This window comes from Lampris incognitus, chromosome 13 (assembly GCF_029633865.1).
Source record: "Lampris incognitus isolate fLamInc1 chromosome 13, fLamInc1.hap2, whole genome shotgun sequence".
Taxonomy (NCBI): Eukaryota; Metazoa; Chordata; class Actinopteri; order Lampriformes; family Lampridae; genus Lampris; species Lampris incognitus.
Window position 1 is genome coordinate 39263429 of NC_079223.1, and position 25963 is coordinate 39289391.

The 25963-nt window shown below is 44.5% G+C and overlaps 1 protein-coding gene across 1 annotated transcript; it reads right to left on the reverse strand.

Annotated features, from left to right (window-relative positions):
• Positions 1 to 267: 267 nt before the first annotated feature.
• Positions 268 to 25624, reverse strand: ret (ret proto-oncogene receptor tyrosine kinase). The gene is made up of 20 exons (XM_056291334.1): positions 25406 to 25624; positions 14133 to 14378; positions 13043 to 13342; positions 12107 to 12345; positions 11820 to 12015; positions 11516 to 11715; positions 10139 to 10421; positions 7869 to 8000; positions 7190 to 7300; positions 6915 to 7028; positions 6002 to 6258; positions 5755 to 5902; positions 5512 to 5619; positions 5215 to 5429; positions 4952 to 5074; positions 4792 to 4862; positions 4558 to 4695; positions 4268 to 4367; positions 2296 to 2443; positions 268 to 1333 (listed from the first exon to the last, which is right to left on the reverse strand). Exons 1-20 carry the CDS (start codon positions 25473 to 25475, stop codon positions 1176 to 1178), a joined length of 3357 nt encoding a protein of 1118 aa, XP_056147309.1. The 5' UTR covers positions 25476 to 25624; the 3' UTR covers positions 268 to 1175.
• Positions 25625 to 25963: the final 339 nt, after the last annotated feature.

Genomic DNA, 25963 nt, shown 5'->3' on the forward strand with positions numbered 1-25963 from the left:
AACTATAATCAAAATGTCATTTCAGCCACAAAAATTCACAAAAGTTCAACAGAACGTATCGGCAATGATTTTCAACTTCCGGTTTTCAGCCGAAGTAAAAGTGCGACAGAGAACAGCACAACGGAGAAACCTGAAAGGCCAGATGTGACTACTGTTTTATGAATTGAAGAACGAAAACTAGCTGAAACTAAAGTAGAATTACAATGCAGACATGTTATCATTAGACAACAGTGGAAAAAACGAGGTGGGCGAATATACTACTGCACATTTTAAACTTTTATTGATTGCACCGTAATCAAATTATACCAAACAAAACAATGATAACACATATCATATTTTCAGACAAAGACTGCCGTTACAAGGAATAATAATATAAAAAAACAAAAACGGCGACCCTCGGTTTGACACGGGGCATGACCAAAATCCATATTGGGTCAAGTCCTTAAACTGGAGTAGCACTCACTATTCGATATTTTCTGTGTAAAAATAAGAAAGAAAGAAAGAAAGAATGACAAGGAAATGTAAAAAGATTTCTCCTGAACATGTGTGTGTGTGTGTGTGTGTTTGCATGTGTACATGTGTATGTGTGTGTGTCATCTTTCTTTGGCAAGTACTGTAGTTTGAAACTTTACACGGGGGGAACACAGGTGTTGGGGGGGGGTCTACATTTTGAAGAACACGATCCCTCTCAAGTAGAAACTTTACATTTTCAGAGCAAGTTCGGCGTTCTCCATTAATTTTTGTGTCCACGCAATCCCAGAAGTCTACAACAGGTGATGATAAAGACGTCCCCTTTAATTCCTGGACAGGAACAAGGTCTTCACAGTCACACATTAATTAGCTATCGTAGAAGCAGCACAGGCACTTGAAAAGACGTTAACACTGACAGACAACCTTGTACAATAGTCATGCAATGATACAATTTGGTCAACATGACCTGGAGGTAATGATTAATATACCAGTGAGCTGCATGAAGCGTGGTCTATGGTAATTCCTGTCATTTTGCAGCAAAAAAAAGAAAAAGAAAAGAACCCCAGTTTAAACTTTGAACACCTGTGCAACAGAAATAAAAGGGAACCAACTTTAGCATCACGTCTTACTATATGTACAGTTTTTGTATAGAAATATACACATCTACCAATTAGTAGCATTTTCTACAGTGCTTTTTTTTGTCTTTAGCTATCAAGCTTGTCCACAATTTTTGCGGGCGAAGGCAAAGCCATCCAGTTCGCATAAACACTATCATTGGCATATCTTGTAAAGACTGGATTAGTGGCATCATGTCTGTTGAGCGGTACCGGGCTCTTCTCGGGCCAGTTGGGGTATGACATGCCTAAAAATGAAAACATATCATTTTTCTGCACTCAGTGAGAGGAAATACAGTGTGCAGACAGTAAGGCTCTCAAATGAAACTCCGCTTTGTGATTATTTGAGGCAAATCCCCCTGCGCGGGTGAGACGCGCAGAAGCGTAAAGCGACAGATTTTGCAAGATAGGAACAAAATTATATGTGTTACTGTACCGGCATTGTCCTTTACCTCACGCTCCACTGGTTGTTCTAGTGATATAGGAGTTAAATGGCAGTCTATTTTTACACTGTACTGACACTCAGACCCCTGCTCATTACTTTTTTTGTGGGGTATGAACTATTATCGAACAATTGAGGATAGTGTACAGGGAAGCAGCTATTTCTTAACGTTTGGTCAGTGCTAGCCGAGAGTTAGGTTCAAAAGCCTTACTGTATATCTCTGTTCAGCACTGCGGCATCATCAGAGACGATTAGCTTATTTACATGGAATATAGGAAACGTAAGACAGTCAGCAATCCAAAGCACAATGAGTGATCGTTTCAATGAGGACCTGTTTCAAATGTTACACACTTTTTCTTTCACAGAAAAAATAAAGGCGGAACGTGAAATGTAATGGGATGGCAAACGGATTATCTAAAAAAGAAGAAGAAGAAGAAGAAAATGCGCGGCATGAAGCGTGAAAGACGGTTCAGCGCCACGTAAACTAGGATAGCAAGAATCTTTTTTAATATTTCACAAAAGTCGCAATTTGGTCAGGTTACATGTACATAAGAAGCAGGTCCAAAAAAAAAAAAAGTTTAGACACAAGAGTTTTTGCACTGAGTCTCTCATTTACGATGAAATGGGAGATATGTCAGCAGTGTCAGAAAAGGCATGCTCAGATCACAGTCACACGCACTTTACTACGGAAAGCCAATCACAAGTTGCCAAAAAGAGAGCTTGTGTGTTCTTGTCTCTAAAATCTAGTAAATGCATGGGAGATTCTACCATAGAGCTTGTTTTCAATCCATGTGGAGGGGAGTGTTCTAGGGAGAGGGGCGTTATTACAGTCCACTAGTGGCGTGTCCTCTTCAGAGAGGGAGTCATCGTACAGCAGGGCGTCGGCCGGCGTGGAGGCCGCCAGGTCCAGGTAATCCTGACAAGAGGAGATGAACCTGTTATTAAGGCTAATCACCAAACCCACTGAGGCATGCAAACCACATGCACTGAGGCAAAGTCTTGCCATGCTCAGGCCTGGACACACACACGCACACGCACACGCACACGCACACACACACACACACACACACACACATGCTGCCATGAACGATGATTGTTTTGGCGATACAAAACAGGTTTAAGTGGAAATTTGAGCCAAACGTTTCAAGTCGATGCATCTCTATTAGATCTTGAAATGACTGGATTTCTATAGAGCTTTGCTGGTGCAAGGGCACAAAGAGCTTTTACATGACTGCATTACATTACAGGATGGGAGGACTCAGTGGGACTTTAACCCCTTGGCTTTGGCAGTATTAGTGCCATTTTCAAGATATATGCAGCCATAACACCAGGTGCTTCTCCAGCTGCGATGCCGGGCCACGCTTTTTAAGGAATTACTCTGCCATCAATCCTAACTGATGTATGCGAACAAGTAACCTACCACGCTCGATGTTGTATACATTCGTCTGCTCCAAGTCTTACAACCACAACAGCGATTAAATGGGACGCTTTGTGATGATCCCATCTCAGGAAACGTTTGAGAATCACTCTTAAAACACTGATTATGGTATGTTAAGTGCTTGGCAAGGGATGGGATGACATGTTTGACAGGGTGACAAAGCTAGCTATTCAAAAACCTGTATAACATCTCCTGTCAGTGTGTGTGTGCATGTTAAAACATGAGCACATAAGTGATTCTATACAGCAAGCCCACAGTTAATATATGTTGTCTTTCAGGGTTGAAACAGTCAGTATGCCTTTGGGCCAATCAGCAATGAAAAACACATCTTTCATCGCAGGGGAGAAAAAAAGCCCTACTTTTCAAATGCCAGATCTTAGTGGGAAGACGTATCCCTCCATCATGTTGTGTGAGCGAATGGTCATGAAGATGAGAGATAAAGTGACTAAGATTAATAGTCGTCCCCATTTCACTGCCACAGTTTTAGGGGTTCCCAGCTGTTTTAAAGTCACAGACCACAAACAGAGACAAATTAAGCCACAGACCAGCCTTTGATAAACTGCTGGCCCACAAATCTTCCAGTTCGGAGGATTTTTGTCATTGATTTAGTATTGAATTTTGTAACCATGAAGACTTTGCATGGGGAGGTGACAGCGGTCAGAGCGAGACCGAAGATTGAAATACTCATTCAAATACATTCTCTGGAATCACTGGGACAATTGAAATCAATGGGATAATTTGTACTGAATCAAACTGAAGTAGTATTTAATTATTCATCCATTATGCAAGCTGCTTATCCTGATCAGGGTCGTGGGATGCTGGAGCCTATCCCAGCAGTTATTGGGTGGCAGGTGGGGAGACACCCTGGACAGGCTGCCAGACCATCACATTGCTGACACGTTCACACCTAGGGACAATTTAGTACGACCGATTCACCTGACCTACATGTCTTTGGACTGTGGTAGGAAACTGGAGCAGCCAGAGGAAACCCACGCAGACATGGGGAGAAGATGCAAACTCCACACAGCGGACGACCTGGGACGACCCCCAAGGTTGGACAACCCCAGGGTTTGAACCCAGGACCTTCTTGCTGTGAGGTGACCACACTAACCACTGCGCCACGGTGCCACTCAAGTATTTAATTAAATTGATTAAATTACAGTGAAATTAAACTTGTCCTCAGTTTGCTGGAGAACCGCTGCAACCCCTGTAAGAACCACTTGTGATCTGCAGACCCCGGATCCTGAGTGGTCAGGTAAGGAGATGAATAACCTCCCAAAAGGTCAGATTGTTTGAGCTTACCCGACTTTTCACCATCATTTTTTCCAGTTCTTTGCTGATGTCTGAGAATGTGGGCCTCTTGTCTGCTTCTTGCTTCCAGCATCGGAGCATGAGGCTATACCTGCAGAGACAAAATGGTGCCGTGGGATAGGGTTAGCATATTAATTCTCACATGGACATTTTCCACAAACACACATCTTAATGTGGTGAGGCAGAGTTCCTGCACTAAGTAGGAACGTCAAAATCTTCCCCAAGAGGCTAGCTACCCAGAACATGTGAAGTAAATCAACCGAAAGAAGAAGTGAGCTCACATTTCCTCAGAGCAGTTCTCTGGTTTCTCCATCCTGTAGCCCGTCTTGAGGAGGTTAAAGAGGCGTTCAGGAGCAATACCTGGGTATGGGTTTCCTCCCAGAGTCACAATCTCCCACAATAATACGCCAAAGGACCAGCTGTCAGGAAACAGGAGAAGGCAAAAGAACTCATAGGAATACAGAAACACAGCGCTTAGACTGAACCTTGTTATTTTGAATGACAGTTGTACTTACACGTCACTTTGCGTTGTGTAGATGTGATCAAATAGGGATTCTATTGCCATCCATTTAACAGGGATTCGGCCCTGGAAAACAGAGAGACAGTAATTGGTACATTTTTATTGAAAAATTATTTTCAACTCAATTCAAATAAGTACCGAGCTATTACATTTACCTTGCTCCGCTTCACATAGGAGTCTTCCTCATACACATCTCTGGAAAGGCCAAAGTCTGAGATCTTCATCTTTCGCCCCTCGGCGACGAGGACGTTTCTCGCAGCAAGATCTCTGTGAACAAGCTGTTGAAGTGAAAAATACTCATTTCAAGTGCAATTTCAGACTCCCTCCTCCCCCGCACAGACAAGGTTCTCACTGAGGGCTGCAGTTTCTACTGAGAGGCGAAACTTAAAAGGCCCATTTGTTTTTCCAAATACTGTACCTTCATTTCTGCCAGGTACTGCATGCCCCTGGAGATCTGCCACGCGAAGGAGATCAGGTCGCCCATGGTGAGCGCCCGCTCGTCTGGATTCTCTAGGTAGCTGGAGTTGCGGTTGGCATCGCTGCCCATGTAGCTCGGTCCAACTTTCCGACTCTCACGCAGGAAGTTGCGGAGGGATCCGTATTTGGCATATTCCACAATCAGATATAATGGGCCTATTTAGAGGAAAGCGGCACTTAGAATAAATGTGTGACATGCATGGCCACGAAGAAGACGACGAGGGGAATGAAATCATACCATCCTGGCTGCAGGCTCCGTACATCTTTATAACGTGTGGATGGTTGACTTGCTTCAGTAAAGTGAATTCTGACAACAGGTCACGCAGTTCACTGTGTGAGGCATTTTCTGTTGCGTAATGAAAAAAGAAAAGAAAAGCCAAGAGAGAGCTGAAATGGTAAATCCATTCATTTCTTTAGACGCTCATCCCACACGCTGTATATCATTATTACTTCTCTGCTTGCTTTGTCTGGCACGTCTTACCTTTAAGCATTTTCACAGCCACGGTGGTGTAGCCGGCTTTCCCTTTCAGTCGGAAAGCAGTGGCCTTGACAACTTTCCCAAACTCTCCTTCTCCTAAGGTCTTGCCCAGCACCAGGTTTTTACGGGGAAACTCCCACTTAGGATCCTCCTGTTGAAAACAACACAATAACAACGCATGACAGCTCAACCTTTCCAATTCAAGACATCGAGGGAAAAGTCTGTCACCGTGTGAGTGAGGCGGCTTTACTGGTATTTTGAAGGTGTCGATGGCGACTTGATTCTCCATGGAGTCCAGCGAGGCGCGCCGTACGTTGTTGGCGGAGTAGCTGATGGGGTAGGACTGGGCCGGCCGCCGGAAGGTCATCTCGGCGGAGGCTATGGGGGGTTTGGGGGAGTTCTTGTGGTACCGGTGGATGAAGTACGAGGATAGGAGGATAGAGACGATGAAGGACAGTAGCACAGCGGTGGCGATGATGGTCTTGCACATGTCATCGCATAAAGCCTCTGGATCAGACGACATCGCAAAATATCATCATTGTCAGAATCAGAAATACTTTATTCCTTATTATTATCATTTTACAACTAAAGGCTCAGCCCAACTCCTGGTTCCTTTATTTATTTTTGGAAGAAATAAATATCTATTTATTTTTTGGAATTTTCCCCCTTTTTCACCCCAACTGCATCTGGCCAATTACCCCACTCTTCCAACCTGTCCCGGTCGCTGCTCCACCCCGTCTGCCGATCTGGGGAGGGCTGCAGACTACCACATGCCTCCTCTGATACATGTGGAGTCACCAGACGCTTCTTTTCACCTGACAGTGAGGAGTTTCACCAGGGGGACGTAGCACGTGGGAGGATCACCCTATTCCCCCCAGTAACCCCTCCTGCCCGAACAGGCGCCCCGACCAACCAGAGGAGGCGCTAGTGCAGCGACCAGGACACATACCCACATCCGGCTTCCCACCCGCAGACATGGCCAATTGTGTCTGTAGGGATGCCCGATCAAGCTGGAGGTAACTCGGGGATTCGAACCGGCGAGCCCCATGTTGATAGGCAACGGAATAGACTGCCACGCCACCCGGATGCCCCTCCTGGTTTGCTTTTGATATGGCACTGTGAGGGAAAACCTAAGAACCGGTGTTTTATTTTGTATCTCTCACCCTCAACATCGTCCTTCTCGCAGAAGCATTTTTCGGAGTAGCAGTAGCAGGTTCCGTATCCGGCCTTAATTCCAAACATCAAGCCTTTTTCATGACCGCCGATGACGGCTTCCTCTGAAAAGGACAGATGTTGACATACAGAACATCAAAATCCAACTGTGTGTGTTGGCACATTCCTCTATATTCATATGGGATGAGACATTTTGGGTCTTTTTTTGTCTCGAAATACAAGCAGAAACGTATTGACGTGAGAGAGTTAAGAGGCACTTTCTTACTAGTGCAATCTTGAGGACATATTGACATATCCTTGCTTTCAACCGCATCACAAAATCCATCCGGGCACGTCCGGAGATCAGGAGAGCAGGTACCGTAATTCTCAGATATTCCTGGAATGTAGACACACAGAAAGACACGAAGCAAACTGAGAATCACACCAAGGGATATTTGCACAGCAGAGACTGGTGAAGGGGGACAAAAAAAGTGAAGAAGTAAATGGGTAAGGATCATTTTATTTCTTTACATCAACTGGTGAGAATCAAACCTCCCACCCTCTATGGACAAGACTCCCCTGCAAATGACAAACCATTTAATTTGCATTTCTCAGCCTGAAATATAAAAGAAAAAGTTCTATTTATGTGTAAAAATTACTTGGTTGCCCCTCAATGATGACGTTTTGCGCACAAAAGGAGCATTTGTTAATGAAGAACAGCCCCAGTATGTAACACTAAGTGGTTATCATAAATGATCGTGTCATTAAAAAAAAGACATGAAATACATACTAGAATTCTTTAAAAGCCCTTAAACCTTAGAAACAATCAAATAAATACAGCCTTTTCTTTTTTTTTACAACCTCAGTGCAAAGCTACAGGCATGAAGCTGAGCACAAAGATAAAGAGAGAAAAAAAACATGCTTCGAGATGTCGGTAGCTCTGTGATCGACGATACAAACGGTACCTTTCTCTGTGCCCTGCCTCCACTGGCATCTCCCCGTGGTTGCCCCGAGGCCTCGGATGGCCTCGCAGTCTCCTCGCTGTCTGCTCTCAGCACAGGACTGAGCACGCCGCTCTCTCTGACCACCCTTGTCACCTACACAACACACAGCGGAGGTGGAGGAAAGCACAGCGCAAATCAAGCAAAGGTCTACGAAGATGAAACATGACTTGGGAGAAAAGTATTCGGCGCCCTTGTTATCTCCTGTAGATTTCAGGGGAAACGTTTACAAGTGAAATAGATTAACATAGTAGGAAGGGACACTGTGCAGTGTTTGCCTCACCTACCTACACAGAATAAACCACAACCCATGATAAAGTGCAATCCTTATGATGTAAAAAAGACATAGTGCAATCCTTATGATGTTGTAAACAGGACACTGAAAGGAGATATTCTGGAGGAAAAAGTATTTTTCCCAGCTCAACAGTGACCAACCGCATTTTTAGCCTGTCTCTGCATACTCACATTTTGAAAAAGGCCATTAATAAGGGGTTTTAGATAAAGAGGACAGTATTGGAGGTGTCCATGATTAGAATATATAAAGGGGTGTAGATGTAGAGGACAGTGATGGTGGTGTCCATGTACAAAGTTGGTTAATGCTGGTGTGTCGCCTTTCTACTCGCCTCATATTTTATTGGTCTGACGCGCTGGAGCCCAAGTGTGTTGCATAGGTCATATGAGTCTCGACATCGTTTAATGACCCCAATTTAAAAAGGAAAACAATCACGATTTCCCAACATTATCTCTAGCTATATACACCAGTCAACCAAAACATTAAAACCACCTGCCTAATATTGAGTAGGTCCCTCTCGTGCTGCCAAAACAGCTCTGACCCGTCGAGGAATGGACTCCACAAGACCTCTGGTATCTGGCACCAAGATGTTAGCAGCAGATCTTTTAAGTCCTGTAAGTTGCGAGGTGGGGCCTGCATGGATCAGACTTGTTTTTTCAGTGCATCCCATAGATGCTCGGTAAGATTGAGACCTGGGGAATTTGGAGGCCTGGGGCAACACCTTAAACTCTTTGTCATGTTCCTCAAACCATTCCTGAACATTTGTTGCAGTATGGCAGGACACATTATCCCGCTGAAAGAAGCCACTGCCATCAGGGAATACCGTTGCCATGAAGGGGTGTACTTGGTCTGCAACGATGTTTAGGTTGGTGGTATGTGTCAAATTAACATCCACATGAATGCCAGGACCCAAGGTTTCCCAGCAGAACATTGCCCAGAGCATCACGCTTCTTCCGCCGGCTTGCCTTCTTCCCAAAGTGCATCTTGGTGCGATCTCTTCCCCAGGTAAACGGCGCACATGCACCCGTCCGTCCACATGATGTAAAAGAAAACATGATTCAAGAGACCAGGCGACCTTCTCCCATTGCACCATGGTCCAGGTCTGCTGCTCACATGCCCATTGTAGGCGCTTTCAATGGTGGACAGTGGTCATCATGGGCACTCTGACCGGTCTGCAGCTACGCAGCCCCATACGCAGCAGAGTGTGATGCACTGTGTGTTCTGACACCTGCCTGTCATAGCCAGCATTAACTTTTTCAGCAATTTCAGCTACGGTAGCTCTTCTGTGGGATCGGACCAGACTGGCTAGCCTTCGCTCTCCACACGCATCAGTTAGCTTTGGGCGCCTATGACCCTGTTGCCTGTTCACTGGTTGTCTTTCCTTGGACCACTTTTGGTAGGTACTGACCACTGCATACTGGGAACAGCCCACAAGACCTGCTGTTTTGGAGATGCTCTGACCCAGTTGTCTAAAAGTTGCTCAGATTCTTATGCTTGCCAATTTTTCCTGCTTCCAACACATCAACTTCAAGAACTGACTGTTCACTTGCTGCCTAATATATCCCACCCCTTGACAGGTGCCACTGTAATGAGATAATCAGTGTTTTTCCCTTCCCCTGTCAGTGGTTTTAATGTTTCAGCTGATCGGTGTATGTTGTAGGGACACTTCATTGGCAGCCATTTTGCTGAGCAGTCTATTCCATGTGTCTGAAATGCTGCTGAAATTGTGGAAAAAAAAGTATTTGCCAGTGAAGTCATTGGCCAACACCCTGTGAATCACCGTCTTCAGTGGCATTCGCTACAACAGATTTATGAGGCATTTTTACTCACATTTTATTGTACAAAGTGGCCTATGTCAATGTAGCACACTGACACTAGCCGAATCCTAGGTCCACGCCAACATGTTTCTTTTTAAAACCAGTGAGTATTGGAGGATTCATACCTTGCCCATCGAGCGCAATCAGGATCTGAGCGCTGGCTTGCAGCTGCTTGTCTTCCTCCTGGGCGATAATCAAGTACTGCAAGTCCTGGCACTCGGGCCTGCGGAGCGCCTCGGAGTCATTCACATAGAGCAGCCCCCACCTCTCACCGAGCCTCTGGGCAATGCTAACGGCTGCATAGCAGGACTGCAAGTCGGCAGACACGTTCTTATCTGCCACCTCTAGCCGGTACTCCACATTGATGCCCTGGAACCTGAGGCAGTTTTCCACACAGATTCGAGCAATCTGGGAAAAAAAAAAGTTTCAAAATCAGATGTCCATATGTCTTGAAAAATCTAACACCAACCTTACCAAAATCGTTGATAAGACAAAACTGATATAAGCAACCCTACTTTTTTATTCTCCCCCTTTTTTCTCCCAAGCTGTACCTGGCCAATTACCCCACTCTTCCGAGCCGTCCTGGTCACTGCTCCACCCCCTCTGCCGATCCCGGGAGGGCTGCATACTACCACATGCCTCCTCCGATACATGTGGAGACACCAGCCGCTTCTTTTCACCTGACAGTGAGGAGTTTCGCCAGGGGGATGTAGCGCGTGGGAGGATCACGCAATTCCCCCCAGTTCCCCTTCTGCCCTGAACAGTTGCCCCGACCGACCAGAGGAGGCACTAGTGCAGCGACCAGGACACATACCAATATCCGGCTTCCCACCCACAGACACGGCCAATTGCATCTGTAGAGACGCCTGACCAAGCCGTAAATAACACGAGGAATCGAACCGGCAATACCCATGTTGGTATGCAACACAATAGACCGCCACGCTACCCGGACACCCAAACTTTTGACATGGTTAAGGTAGTAAAAGTAGGCCTAGCAAGGTGGAAAATGAAGTTTGAATACTTTATTTTTCTGGAAGTCCCCACCCTGGCATCCCCAGCCCAAAATAAGGAAACATTTCCAACAATAAAATCAAGGCATGGCCACAAAACAGGAAAGTGTAATGATCCTTCCTCTATCATATTATTAGGACATAACATTATTATACTGTTTTACTGTCATGATTATATCATCAACACTGTACTCTGTGTTATGGTATAATCATAGTTTGAAAATGTAGTTAGATAAGGAAAACAATTTTTGTGATGGATGTGCATTATTTGGTAAAAAACATAATCAAATAATGATTTTTGTCACTCACTGCATGTTATTACTACCACTGCTACTCTATTTATAAATGTTAGGAAGTGTTAAGCTGGCTTGACTAGAAGTAGACGATGGGTATGGTTTATGTTCAGCATCCCATAAGAAGCAAGTCAGGGCAATTGTTATAAACTGGGAGTTGATATGAGTTAGATATGAAGGGTAAAGCTGTCGACCCCACCTGTGCATAGACAGAGGCTCTGCGTGTCAGTGTGAAGTAATAGGAGGCGTTAGTGAAGCGGATGGGGACCGGCAAGATGGTGATGTTGTAGTGCAGCATCACTGTTCCCTCTGGACCAGGGTAGGTGGTGTCATTGACCAGGTAGTCCAGCTGAAGGGTGCGATTCTCAGTCACATACAAGTTCCTCTTCAGGACAAGCCCTGCAGAGAAGGGCAAACAAAGGGGAGGTAGGAAATCTTATTTTCACCTGTACTGTGCTTTGCCCGAAACAAAAACTTGCGTCAGTCATGGCTGGACTACTTACTATACTCATGGATAGTCCCCCGAATGTTGCCAAAGAGGGCCTTCTCTTCCCTGAAGGTGTCTTTTATGTCAAACGTTTCCTTGATCCATGGGTCATTTGTGAGCATAGTCCCGACATATTTATTCTGACTCTGGTCCTTGGGAAATATGGGGGTTATGTCTCTGTCATAGACAGACAAGTTGCCAAACGATCCCTCCTGGAAAAAGACATGACGGTTACATAACAGAACGAGACAGCCTCATCAGAGTCCTTCAGAAGTGAATCAGCTGTTGTGTCAGTGCTCTCACCACGCTACGATTGAAGTCGATGGTAATCTCCGCCATGTCTGTGCCATTTACATACGGCGAGTTATCATCCTCGTCGTTGACAAAGACGAAAAGCGGCGTTTCGAGCTTGCTTTCGGTCTTTTCTGTCAGCACAGTGCAAACCAGCATCAGCCTGTAGAGCTCCCTCTCCTCCCGGTCCAGAGGGGCGGTCACCACCAGCTCTGTAGTGTTCTCATTCACAGCAAACGGCGCTGGCGTATCTAAAGCACGAAGGAACGTCATAGAAAGAGAAAGACCCGCAGAACATGGGGATTATTCATAACGTGATAGCATAAGGGCATGTTGTTGTATGTGAACAGTGTTGATTTTAACCCTTGCATGCCATCGGGGTCAAAAATGACTCTTTCTAAATAACAACCACTAACCACAAATATTGTTAATATCATTGATAACTGAGATGATGATAAGATATACTGGGTACTTTTAAATGAATTTTCTATTGCATTGCTATAAAATCCAAAGGAGGCCTGGTTCAGCGTAACCGCCGAACACATCATCTATTGCTAATTGATGGCCACAACATGAGGTTTAGAAGACAAAGGTATTGTAACAGTGTAACAACCACGGATGTGTAGACTCACTAGCCCTTGGCTAATGGGTCAGCGCCTTTAGTTGACTGGTTAGCGCAGTCGCCCGTGGTGCAGGGAACCCAGGTTCGATTCCTGGCTGCCCCTTGAATTCTCGCTACATTGGTGGCAGCCGGGAATCGAACCTGGGTTCCCGCACCACGGGTGACTGCGCTAACCAGTCAACTAAAGGGTCCAACCCGTTAGCCAAGGGCTAGCGAGTCTACACATCCGTGGTCGTTACACTGTTACAGTATTTATGTGTCCACCTCCACATACTACAGTGTATGGTGACTCAGAAACAGTGTCGGTGGGGTAATATGGGCCTAACCTGATTCCACAGTGTGGGAGATGGTGTAGTTGGGGCAGACGTTGAGTCGTGTGAGACGTCTGAGTTGCCGTAGAGCCCCGGGGAACCTGTTTTCCATGATGTGGGGGTTCGGGGTGTCCCTGTGAGGGAAACAGAGCTCCTCTATCTCCATATGACCACAATGTGGCAACGTGGCGTTGATGAAGACCAACGTGATTCGAAGAGAGTTTCGACCGCTGCACTGGGACCTCCTCGTAGACTTCCTGGTGGGTAATGCTATGGCATTCAGGGTCAGCTTCCGAACAAATCCCGAGTTCTTATCTGAAGAGAAGGACAAGCAGAAATATACAAATAAATAAATAGAAAGGCAAGGCCCCAATTTTAATCTTGAAGTGCTCTTCTTGATGAGAGAATTCATTTAGCTTTTATGCAATCACATTATTGTCCCAGCAGAAGACGACAGAGGCAACATGGCGTACACTGGGACACAGCGTACTGATGCCATGGCATTATTAGTATGCAAAAAGTGTCTTAGTTAAGTAACTCATTCACTCCCATGTACAGATCGTGCCATGTAACCTGGAAATCTTCGGTCATAGTGAGGATACATACAAACCATGTATTACCATTATGATGCCCCCCCCCTCCTTTTTCTCTTCAATTGTACTTGGCCAATTACCCCACTTTTCTGAGCCGTCCTGATCTCTGCTCCACCCCCTCTGTCAATCCGAGGAGGGCTGCAGACTACCACTGCCTCCTCTGATACATGTGGCGTCGCCAGCTGCCTCTTTTCACCTGACAGTGAGGAGTTTCACCAGGGGGACGTAGCGGGTGGGAGGATCACGCTATTCCCCCCCAGTTCCCCCTCCCTCCTGAACATGTGCCATGTGCCCTGACTGACCAGAGGACGCACTAGTGCAGCGTCCAGGACACATACCCCACATCCGGCTTCCCCCCCACAGACACGGCCAATTGTGTCTGTAGGGACGCCCGATCAAGCCAGAGGTAACACGGGGATTCGATCCAGCGATCCCCGTGTTGGTAGGCAACAGAATAGACCGCTACGCTACCCGGATGCCCCCTACCTTTATGATGTTTGTATCCAACTCACATAGCAAGGCAAAGTCGCTCTCCTCGAGGGTTTTATTCAGGGAGAGGATCCCCGTGTTGGCGTCCATCTGGAACCAGCGGACGTAAGGCGGCAGCCTGGGGATGTTCGCCCAGCACAGGTAGAAATGGGGTCGTTCTCCATGGCTCTCCTGCAGGGAGTGAACCTGGAGAATGGGCGTCCCTGCAGGCAGGCCCACATTCACCGTCTCAGTGTACTCGCTCTGAGGGAAATACAGCCCGGTGGATCCTGCCAAGAGAAGGCAGTACCCGTTAAAAAAAAACAAAAAACAATGGCATCCACACACCGAAGATGCTGAATGATAATTAACACACACGCATGTGTGATATGACAGGTCCACCTTTTCAATTTCTTCCTTTGACATATGGAGCATCCATTCTGGAAAACGGAAATTGAAAGGAGGGCTCAGATGACACCAATGCAGCTATTCTAATGAATTTCTCCCCGTGGTCAATAAGACGTGGTTTCCGGTTCTCCTTGTGTTCACCTTGGGAAGTTTAATTACCCGGGATAAGATGATGCCGGGAAGAAATGAATCATTACCTGTGTAGAGGGGGTAATCTATAAAGCGCTTCAGCGGGCTGTATGTTTTACAGGAAAATGGAGATGTGAGTGTTTGGTCTGTAATCATATCCCTCCTATGTTCCTTTTTGACGACGGTAGGCGGCCATTTAGGGAACGCACTAATGTCATTAGCAGACAGCAAAACTAGATTTTCTATTTCTGGTGGTGCAGTTGAGGCCTTGGCTCTGGTTTCAGACATTGATTTAATTTCGCTGGGCTTGGATGACAGGAGGCCGGATTGATAGATAAAACATGGCCAGTCTTCCTGGAGGATAGAGATACACTAAGGGAAGTTACGGCCCTTTTTATTAAAAGTGTCACTGAGACGCAATCACTTGTTTGGATATCCTGCTGGTACACTGGGACGAAGCCTCACGGCACACGTAACCTTTTAGCGGGAAGGTTTATCCAGTATCAAAATCTATCACAATCGGATAAAGTCCATCTGCATCAAACATGTGTTTGCAAACGAAGACTACAATTGCTGCTGTGTAAAAGGTAGATTAATTTCTCCTTTGGCCTCATAAACTGTTTCACTGAAGTACAAGTGGGACAACTTATATAACTCAAAGTAGGAGTATGTTGTTTCTGGATAGCAGAAACCTGTTTTCCTCACAGTTGGTTTTCATACGGGTATGCCAGAAGCATGCTGGTAAGACATTAAACTGCCTTTTTTTTTTAAGATTTGTTCATTGCCCACATAAGATCATACCTTTTAGTATTGCTGCTGAATGTGACATAATTTATGCACAGCAGTCCTGGTACGGGTACAACACGGTACATGCACAATGTTGGTCTGTTCACTGAAAACACAAGCACTCTGAATTTTGCAAGTATTTTCCTAAAATGTGGCCAGACTCCTGGTGGATGGTAAATCAAGTTTATTTGTATAGCCCAAATTCACAAGGTAGTCCTGAAGGGCTTTACAATCAGTGCAATATACAACAATATGAAAACCACTTTATTTGACTTACAATGAATTTGTTCTCTGCATTTAACTCATCCTATTGTATAGGAGCAGTGGGCGGCTGCAGCACCCGGGGACCAACTCCAGTTCTTCTTTCCATTGCCTTGCTCAGGGGCACAGGCAGGAGTATTAACCTTAACATGCATGTCTTTTTGATGGTGGGAGGAACCCAGAGCACCTGGAGGAAACCCATGCAGACATGGGCAGAACATGCAAACTCCACACAGAAAGGACCTGGGAAGGCCTGGGGTTCGAACCCAGGACCCTCTCGCTGTGAGGCAACAGTGCCCGAGGACAGTATATGACATGCGACACCCTTTATCCTTGGCACCTAGACCCGAATGAGGAAAAACTCCACAAGAAAAACCTAATCAGGAAAAAAAATAGGCGAAACCTCAGGAAGAGCAACAGAGGAGGGGTCCTTTTCCAGCATGGACAGGTGTCAATGGACAAAATACACAAAAATAACAGAATTATAATGTAACATCATAGATTATACAGAGTGAGGTAATCTAGAATACATACAGTCAGTGCATAACATTTAGCAATTTTAATAATGGTAAGGATGCCACCTTATGGTCTTCCGTTTGCAAAATGGAAAATGATAGCCCAAAGGTAGTTAGTTATAAAAGCAGCAGCAACAACAACAAAGTCCTAATACAATTAGGTTATGCAGGGAAGAAAAATATAAAATCTGATTAACAGCAAGTGATCAAACGGTCTAACACAGTTAAAAAGGTGGTTAAGCGCAAGGCCCTTGTTTACATGTCTGTCGTAACCAACTATGGCCACTAGAGGGAGATATTCTCTGTTTACACACCCAAGAGTACAAAACAGCAGTCGAGAAAGACATCATAATATAATTACATTTCATTAGATCCTCAATATATGGTGCGTCTTTACTGTTTTCTGTGTCACAGAAACCTTTGTGAGGACTCCCAGTTGTAGAATTTATACGCATTTTATTCCGTGTTGAGAAAGGTGGCAAATATTCCCTAAAAGAGATGACAGGTGGCTTACACAGACTGCTCAGACAGTTTAAAGTAACTAATCAGTGCACTCAACTTGTGAAAACTGGCTTTGGCTTCAAGCCACTCTGGGTGGAGCCCATGTGACACAATTTGTTTATACCATTAAAAATTCAATTTCAATCCAGGCCTGGAGCCAACAGAAAGTAAGCAGTTTTTTTTATTTTTTTATCAGAGCTAATTAATTGAATGGATCGAGCAGGTCTCTGAACAAATAATGTCTTTGTTCCATAAAGCCATGAAGATTTTCAACGAAACGACCAATTACATCTTTTAAATGCAGCACAGGGATAACAAACATCCGGAGATATTGAATATCGTCATACGACCTTTCCCCAAAGACAGGCTTTTAAAGAGTCGGTCTTGTAGCTGGAAGGACAACAGTTTCACATCTTACCTCATCACTGTTAGAAAGACTGCCTGTTTTAACCCAGTTTTGATGAACGTAAAAAATATAACCACACCTTAGCCAACAAATGAATGTAAAATTCATCTTCGGGTCACATATATCATCATAAAGTTAAGTGAAAAAAATGTCCTCATTTCAATAAATAGTGCACTGAATAACCCCTGTAGGGATGATGGTGTATGGGACCCCGTACTAACATGCATAAATTAGGCTTTCAACAGAGTAATATCTAAATATTGATAATCATGACTTCAATTCACCAAGAACCCTAGTTAGATATTATTAGGTATCATAACCTATTGCAAGTGAACAATGAAATTCAGCCTGATACAATACTGCATCGATTTTCAAGAAAAAAATTGTGTCACACCCTCCAACTCGTCCATTGCCAGTCCGTCCGCTCTTTAACAGTGTTTTTGTCAATCGGTTCATCTATGAGTTAATGTAATTAAGCGATGTGCCCAGGACTGCCACAAAAGGATAAAAGCGTGGTAATTTATTGCAAAATCTGAAGCTATGTCGGCATGCTTAATCAGCTGCAGACAAGAGCATGTCTAGGACTGCCCAGATCTGGGAGGGCGGGACGTCCTCAGTCATCCCAGACAAAGACAGGAACTCAATTAGTTCACCGTGTGCATTGGCTGTTAGATTTACTACCCATGAGCTCATGTTCAGGAGTGAGCCGCACAGCCACACCACCTCTGAGAAAATCTCGCTTAGAAACGGGAGGTGAATCTCCATCTCCACGACCAGACACCACTGTCAGCAGCAGGGCCGGTCATGACGACTGACCCGGGCCTGCCACCAAGTGATCATCTCAGGAATCTCACATCTAGCCTGGAGAACAGGCTGTGCCATTAGAGGAGAGCCTCACGTCCTCTCTCCCAAGGTCAACGTTCAGTGCACACGTCCCCAGTAACGACCCATCGAAAAGACATGTATCTGGCAGCTCACCAATCAATAGCCATGCTAATCAACAATCATGCTGATTGTTTTCCACTGATGAGGTGGACAGGAGAAAGGCATATCGCTGCGCGTGCGCAGTCATTTTCATTGCACATAAAAATAAAAGCCCAATTAGGTCAGCATTGTGGTCTACGGAGTCACGTTGACATGACATCTCTGGATTAAATTTCATTCCACGGGTAGCATCAAACTTCCCATTCGAACGCCAAACGATGAATAATCTATCACGTCTCGTAAATTAGACGTGCCCGGTGGCATCGAGGCCCATTTCACCCAGTCAAAGCTGACTCAAATGAATCTATCATAATCACTCTAAAACCTGTCATGATTGCTCAGCTCCCACGGACCTAGCAGTTAGGAGAATCATTACTAAGATGCTCTGCAATGATTCAATTAACTAAAAGGCTCCACATCAAACACTAACTCCATTTCTGAAGGTTATTATTGATCATTAAGTTTTTAAAATCTCTCCCTCCCTCGGTTTGTTTTGTCAATTACACAAGATTGCATTGTCATGCCACGCTAAATCTAAAACTTTGCATAAGTACGCTCTCGGTGTGACGGTCTCAGACTCGGCCCGATGTCCGCCTTGTTTGTGCTGTGTCCCATTAAAGAGAAACAGAGTCATAATGAGAGCGGGAATCCATTTCCTGTCACAGTGGCACTCACGGAGCTTTTCATCAGAGTAATATGATATTTCATCTTCTCGCAAGCGCCTAGTTTGGCGTACGTAGTTGGGCTCCAGGTAGATTACTCAGGTTACCGTGATGCATGCCATAACATAATAATCAATTATCCCATAACGTAATTCAATTAGCCCTAAGAGAATACAAGAGCTGAAATGCAATGGAGCCATGTTCATCCGTCATCAAGAAATCTAATATAACATCTCCTCAGGGGGGTTACCTCCAACTACAAATTCAGTTGGAGAATCCCCCGGGAATGGCGGCGACATCCCAAATCGACTACGCAAGACCTCATAATGCGGGACCCTATGTCTTATGTACATAATCGTTAGATTGTTAAAAATAAACACTGTCCACCTTCACAGCAGGAGTGAAACATACAAAATATGTCGGATTCAGGCCAAACACAGTGAAGTACGTGAGGGTATCAGCTAGCTGAACCAGATACCAGATCCACTTATTGCCACTGATTAGCCACTGTCTCTGTTCCCGAACCCGAACCCCATCCCTAACCATATCCCTAACCTCACTATATGAAATGTAGGTTTGCACATATATGGAATTTGACTCCGGTTTCATGGCTCTCTCGGTGTACTTAACACAGAACAACACTACAACACAACAATCTTCAGATATATACACAAGGATTGACTATATACAGGCAAAATAAGAGGTGATAAGGTGCAATGGTGCAGAGGGTATATCAGAGATGCTGAAAGAGATGTTAGCAGGTTGCTTACATACATGCATGAGGTAGATGGACATGACAGAGATATCAGTTAATAAGGAGACATAGGGCTGACCCCGCCGCCACTGCAACAGTACTTTAGCTTAACTCTGAGGAGTCACAGTTCATGCTAGCTCTCTCAGCTGACGATCAAGTTGTTACTCATCAGTTCTGCTCAGAGACGTATACAGTTCCCCACTCTGAATCACTAAGTGTTCTAGGAATGCATCCGAGGATAGCTTTCATAAGTCAATTAATAGTGTGCGACCCAAGTAGGCTTACACGTCAGTTTGAGGAAGTGATGACTATCTCTGTGATGGTAAACACGATGGCGTTTTACCAAAAACAGCCTTATTAGTCAACTTCGCTTACCAAAACATCACTTCCAAGTCCCGTCATTCAGGGATTCATTGATACATGACATATGATTTTATATATATATACACACTGTGCATATAATCCAGTGAATGTTAGGATTTGCTAATGAAAAATTTTTTTTTTCAACTTTTAGAGCATATAGTGCCATCTCAACTGCAACACAAAACCACTCCCATCCATCCCATCCCAGCCATGTTAAAATTGTTATATGGTTTTTTTTCGTCTTCTCATTACTCTATCCAGAGTTTCATCGGTCAGTTGGAGAAAGAGTAAAATTTCATAGCAACAAAACAACGACATCAACAAAACTGACAGTGGGTCTGGCATTCATTCACAAGATGCCATTAACTTGCACTTCCCCTTCTGTACCTGAAGGGATATCGGAATACCAAGGTGCACTTATCTGGCTCTGCACTCTCACTACACACTCCGAGACATCGAATGAGCTCAGCCTTTGTTTACTTCATTGTTGTGAACGACGGGTCAGACACAGCATGCACCAGTGGGTGACTGGAAAATAACTTGTCAGGACCCATGTCAAACGAGAAGACTAAAATGCCTTGAAGGCAAAATTTCGATCAATGTCTCCTTGTCCTTCCACCACAGCAAATTAGATTCTAACCATGCATGAGAGGGAAATGTGACCCGTAACTGACTAGAGGATCAGTGGAGGAGCTTTGACAGGTAGTCCTAGCATCCATGCAGCTGCAGCAACAGCAGCACTAGCCTAGATTTAGACGCCGGTCTCAGCTCCACAGCCAGTCATCCAAGGTGTCTGTCCTATGAGAGAGCAATTACAGCATCCAGGGTGTCGCTGATGTCTTTATGTGTCAATAGTGTGATTAAAACAAAAAAAACCAGAGCGCAGACGTTTGGTTTAATAACAACCATCTTTTTTGGTGTGTGTGTGTTTATGTTTGTTTAAATTTTCTGACCCTTTTTGTACTACTGGACAATATGGACAAAGCCATTATCACAATATACATGGAGAATTTTTATAAATCACAATATTTTCATACATCCCGATGTCTGTTTATGCAAAAATACCATTTTTACGAATCCAACTGAGGTGCATCAATCACACCGAACCGTTTGATAACATAGAGTATATATCAATCCAAAACCAATTTTCAAATAAGACTCGATCACATATTTCAGACCACATTTTGGGGGGAAGTTTTGGTTGACAGATTCTCTTTGTCATCAATTTAGACACAAAATTGTGTATCACGATGTAGCAATATTCAAATGTCATCCCGATACTATACCACTGCAAGAATAACCAAACAAAGAATAAACCATAACACTGATTTACTGCCCAGTCCTACTTTTTGGTATCACAAAACACACCCTTGACCTGTTGTGTTTGCATATTTTCTCAACATTTGTCGCCTATCGACCACCGGGGTCGAGGTCGGAGTGCACATCAGGGTTGTATGGAGGTCTTGTTTTGGGGGTGAGATGAGGTGGAGCATTTCTGCATGGTAAAGGGCTGTTTCCCTTATTTGTATCACTGAGATCTTATGGGCCCAGAATGTAACCCCCCCCCACATTGTAACTAATGCAACAGAAATCAAACAAAGAAATAAGCAAACTAAAAAAAAAAGAAGAAAAAAAAACCCAAGTATACAGCGTGTCAATAGTAACTGATGGAAAGTCAATAGTAATACTGTGTCAATGACAGAAGGGGTACAGCTGTGTTGGAGAGCGGTGTCGGGTTTCCTTTAGTTATCTTGGTGGATTAGAAGTCCACAATGGAACAAAGGAACACGTGAAACGAAACGAAACAAAACACAAAGGAGAAGTGCGCCAGCGAATAACTTTTTTTGTATTAGCGATATTTCCCAATTATGCTAAAAGAGACGTAGCGAGATTTGACGAGATTTACAGCGTATCCATGAGCAACACAAGACACAGGCTTAACTAAATCACATAATGTGATGAGGGGCTAAATCAAATAGCAGCATGTATCAAATGAGATTTATTGGTCTGGTCCTTTTCAAAAGCGAAGCACGCTGATGAAAATGATTGCGTTAATGCAAGGAGGAGGGCCGGCGAAAGCGGCTGTGCCCTCGGCCTCCTCTGGGAGTCAGGGGTCATCGCTGGGGATTAGCACTCGGTTAGAGTTTCAAAGGTCAGAGGGCAATGCGGTGCCAAAGATACAGTAGCAAGGTCACGGAGGCAGGTAAACAGATCGATTCTCCCGCATAAAGAAGAAGAAGAAAAAAGAAGAAACATCTGTGTCTCTTGTCTTGATGCATGCTCAGTCATCCAGGTAAGAAATTCAAAGAAGGTTTGAGTGACGGGTGATGGAACTTATCTGTCAATAAACATTGTATCCAGATCAACTGATCCAACCTCCTTTGATCTGTGTCTCTTCTTTCGTAGGAGATGGATAACTTAGCACTAAGCACTTACAGGGCTGGTTAATTTAGGGTGAGGCTTTTTTTTTGTCTTCTGCATCTGGGATGCCATTTATTATTCTGCATAAACCCAGAAAGTCAGTGGATGTGTCTGACCTTGAGTCCCGCGTCCACGTCTGTGACGCGGCACTGCGTAACGTTTCCCCAGCGCCTGTAGTTTTGAGTACCTCTCCGATTTGACCTTGCTAATTTTCTGCAAACGCAAGCCCGTGAGAAGTTGCCCCTCTCGCCTCCACTTTAAACGGGCTAATGGACCAAAGATAAATGGGGAAGGCTGCCCGGATACAAGACAAAACCTCAGATGCTCTTGTACATCAGTGAGAAGGCATAAAGCCTTCGTAGGAACCATTAACATTTCGGTTTACAGAGCCACTCTCTTTTATGTATTGAACGTGCACGTCTGCTGTAGAATAACAAGCCGGTGCCCCGTTAACGTTGGCTACCGTCACCGCGTCTAAATGCACTGACGGGTGCGAAGGAGGAGCTGATTGTTGGTTTCTTTTAACATTATATAGCTCCAGCAAGAACCACTGTGCAATCTCTCTCTCTTAACTCATGCGATGAGAAGATATGGCCAGCATGAAATAACAACGAAACCAGAGGTTTAGTAAAATAACAAGCAGTTGTCTTCATTTTGTGACATTCTATGGTACTGATGAAAGCAATGCAGTGCCTCCACCCTCCTCCTCCTCCTCCTCACCTATCCATCTAGATTATAGACATGCGGTACTTCTGGAGATGTTTACTGGGAAAGAAGGTTTAAGGAGCCTCGCGCTCCAGCAGATCATGACGTCAGTGTTTTTGTTTTTTTTTGTTTCCTATCTGTCACCGCATCCTTCAGAGGTGAGACACAGCCACACACACAGAGCGATGTACGCAGAGTGAATCAGACGTGTCATTCGTAAACGGTGTAAACGTCCAACCCATAATCAGAACAGTGTGTGCGCTTGTATAACTGCCGATATTTTTCTAAAGAATACAAACACACCGTGTTTACCCAGAGATGGGAGCAGCTGCTGCACACCTGCCCACGGCCCACTTCTCCTCCGTCTATGAGCGTGCATCCTTTGTTGCACCAAATGGATATATATGTGTGTGTGTGTGTGTGACAAACCCCATTCAGATGAGCCGGAGCACTTAAGGTGCAGGTTACGCCATCCATTTGCAGGCATATTTTGGATATTAAAATTTCTGACAAAGTAAACTGAATAAAAATAACACTCAAATATGAAAATCTAAACAACTGCATGGGCACTTGTACCTGTATTGCAACTATAGCACAGTTGGAGTCTAGACAAATGCAGTTTTTTTTTTATAATCTTGTATCTGGATCCCTCCTTCAGAGTCATTGCGCAAGATGTGCAAGTTTGTGAATTTACATACATTTTCTTACATAGTCACTACTTGTATGCGTTCTCTGTGCAACCGGTGCGACACAAAAGCCAGAGATGGCGGCATAATCCAACTTCCTAGGCACTGCTGTCACAGTAAGAATAATCAAGAAATATTACACTGAACTATGACAAGTTAAATGTATTATTAATCATATTAACACCACTGCCTGCAACTGCCCCCTCGGGTGATTGCACGGGCCTCTAACTCATCGATGGTCCCACTTTCAGCTATATGAAATAACACTGAACTTTTGGGCTTTAAATTGTTGTATTTTTTTTCTTCAAATTTCACATCTAACTTCCATACAGAGACAGTGGCGATAATCTTACTTTTTGTAATCTCCCTGCGTGTCCCTGATAGCATAAATGAAGAGTTTCAGTAGATTTAAATCCCATAAGAAAATCAGGAATTCCACACAATGGTCTATATTTGTCCAACCATCACATTTCACATACACCGCGATTTACACACTCTTGAGCCATGAGTGGGACTTTTAAATATAGACTGCATGGGAGCAGAGTGTTGGTACAGTTGGGCTGTGGGATTGCCGATGGGATTATAATATTATGGTATGTAGCTGTATGCATTTGACTCTCGAAGACAATGTCCCATACCATGCATAACAGCAGAGGACAACAATACTTAGACCAAACTAAATGCAAGCAGCATCTCTGCAGCACGGTTTCTTTTTCCCGTTCACAGTCTGCTCTAGGCCATACCCTCTGCCAAAACAACCCCCCCCCACCCACCCGAAAGTCTTTGTGCGTATGTGTTTACCTATGGCTCCTATGGCCCACTGAACACCGTGTACACATCCCAGGAGTCTTAGTAGTGTGGACTCGTACCTGTGTACTTGTGTAAGGACGTAAACTTGTATTTCAATGTGTAGTTTGTAGCAACAGTTTTCCTCAAGGACAACTGAGATTCTATCTATCTATCTATCTATCTATCTATCTATCTATCTATCTATCTATCTATCTATCTATCTATCTATCTATCTATCTTCAAATTTACTGGATTGACAATATCTGGGAACCCACAAAACTCGTTCACAAATGTATAAATGTAGAAATCCATTTTGTTTTTAGCATGCACGAGCAGCAACAGTGCATCAGTTCATTTATGAGATGCCACCAATTGTCACCTTTCTCTCTCTCTCTTCTCTCTTTTTTAAACTTTGGCAGTTGCATTATTTGTTTTGGGGGGTAAAAAACAAACCATGAAATTGCAAAGCATTTACAATAGGCTGCATATCCAACCTCCTCTTGAATATCTACTTATAGTGTCCATGGTGCATCGTAATCATGGCATAGCCTATGGAAGCGTGGCTCTGACTCAGACTGGAGGAGGAAGACGGCGGGCTCGCGGATGAGTGACTTGGCAGACTTGTGCAGGACAACAGACTGGCAGAGGAGGAACCCACATGTGCTCGCTGTGCTGCGCTGATGAGACATGAGCATTTCTAACCTGCTTCTCTCAAACCAAACTTGAGTGCACAGAGGGACGCAAACTGATGATCAACTCAATTATCCACCCCCCCCCCAAGACCCCATCTCAGTCAAATCCGCTACCACACGTTGGAAGAAGAAACAAAAACAAAAAGAATCAAAAACAACTCTCCATGCGTAATAAATTCAAAAACTATTTCCAACTTCAAGCCTTTTCACCCCTCTCAGTTTTCACACTGAGCGTGACCTGGTGAGGACTCTTACCTCCGCAGCACAGCAGGAGCAGCGGCAGCAGAAGGATGTTCCCCGGACAAACAACACAAGTTGCCTTCATTTTCGTGAACCATAGGTGAAAGTTTGTCGGACGAAGATGCAAAAAAAAAAGAAAAAAAAAGAAAAATCCTTTCAGTGGAAAAAAAAGAAAAAGAAAAAGAAAAGAAAGATAAAGCAGTAAAAATGTGAGGCGGTATCTCCCCCCAGTGAAAGTCCTCCTCCACTAGAAGAGTCCCACGGAGCGCCTGGCGGTCTGCGGCGCGGGCTGCAGGGCGGACTGTGTTGAGGAGGAGGAGGGGGGGGGGGTTCACGTCCGCTAATATGCTGCCATGTACTCTCCGCTGCTTCCGGACCACGAGCGCATCTACAGGACATTCAAGATAATCATTTATCCGCGCGTCGGTCGTCCCATTCACTGCCGATTTATACTTTCGTTTCGAGAAAAAAAAAACAAAAAAAAAACAAAACAAAAAAAAACGCTCCACCGGCTCGTTTTAAAGATGCAAACACTTATGGCGCGATTACAGTAAGTCGCATCGTTGGTTTGGG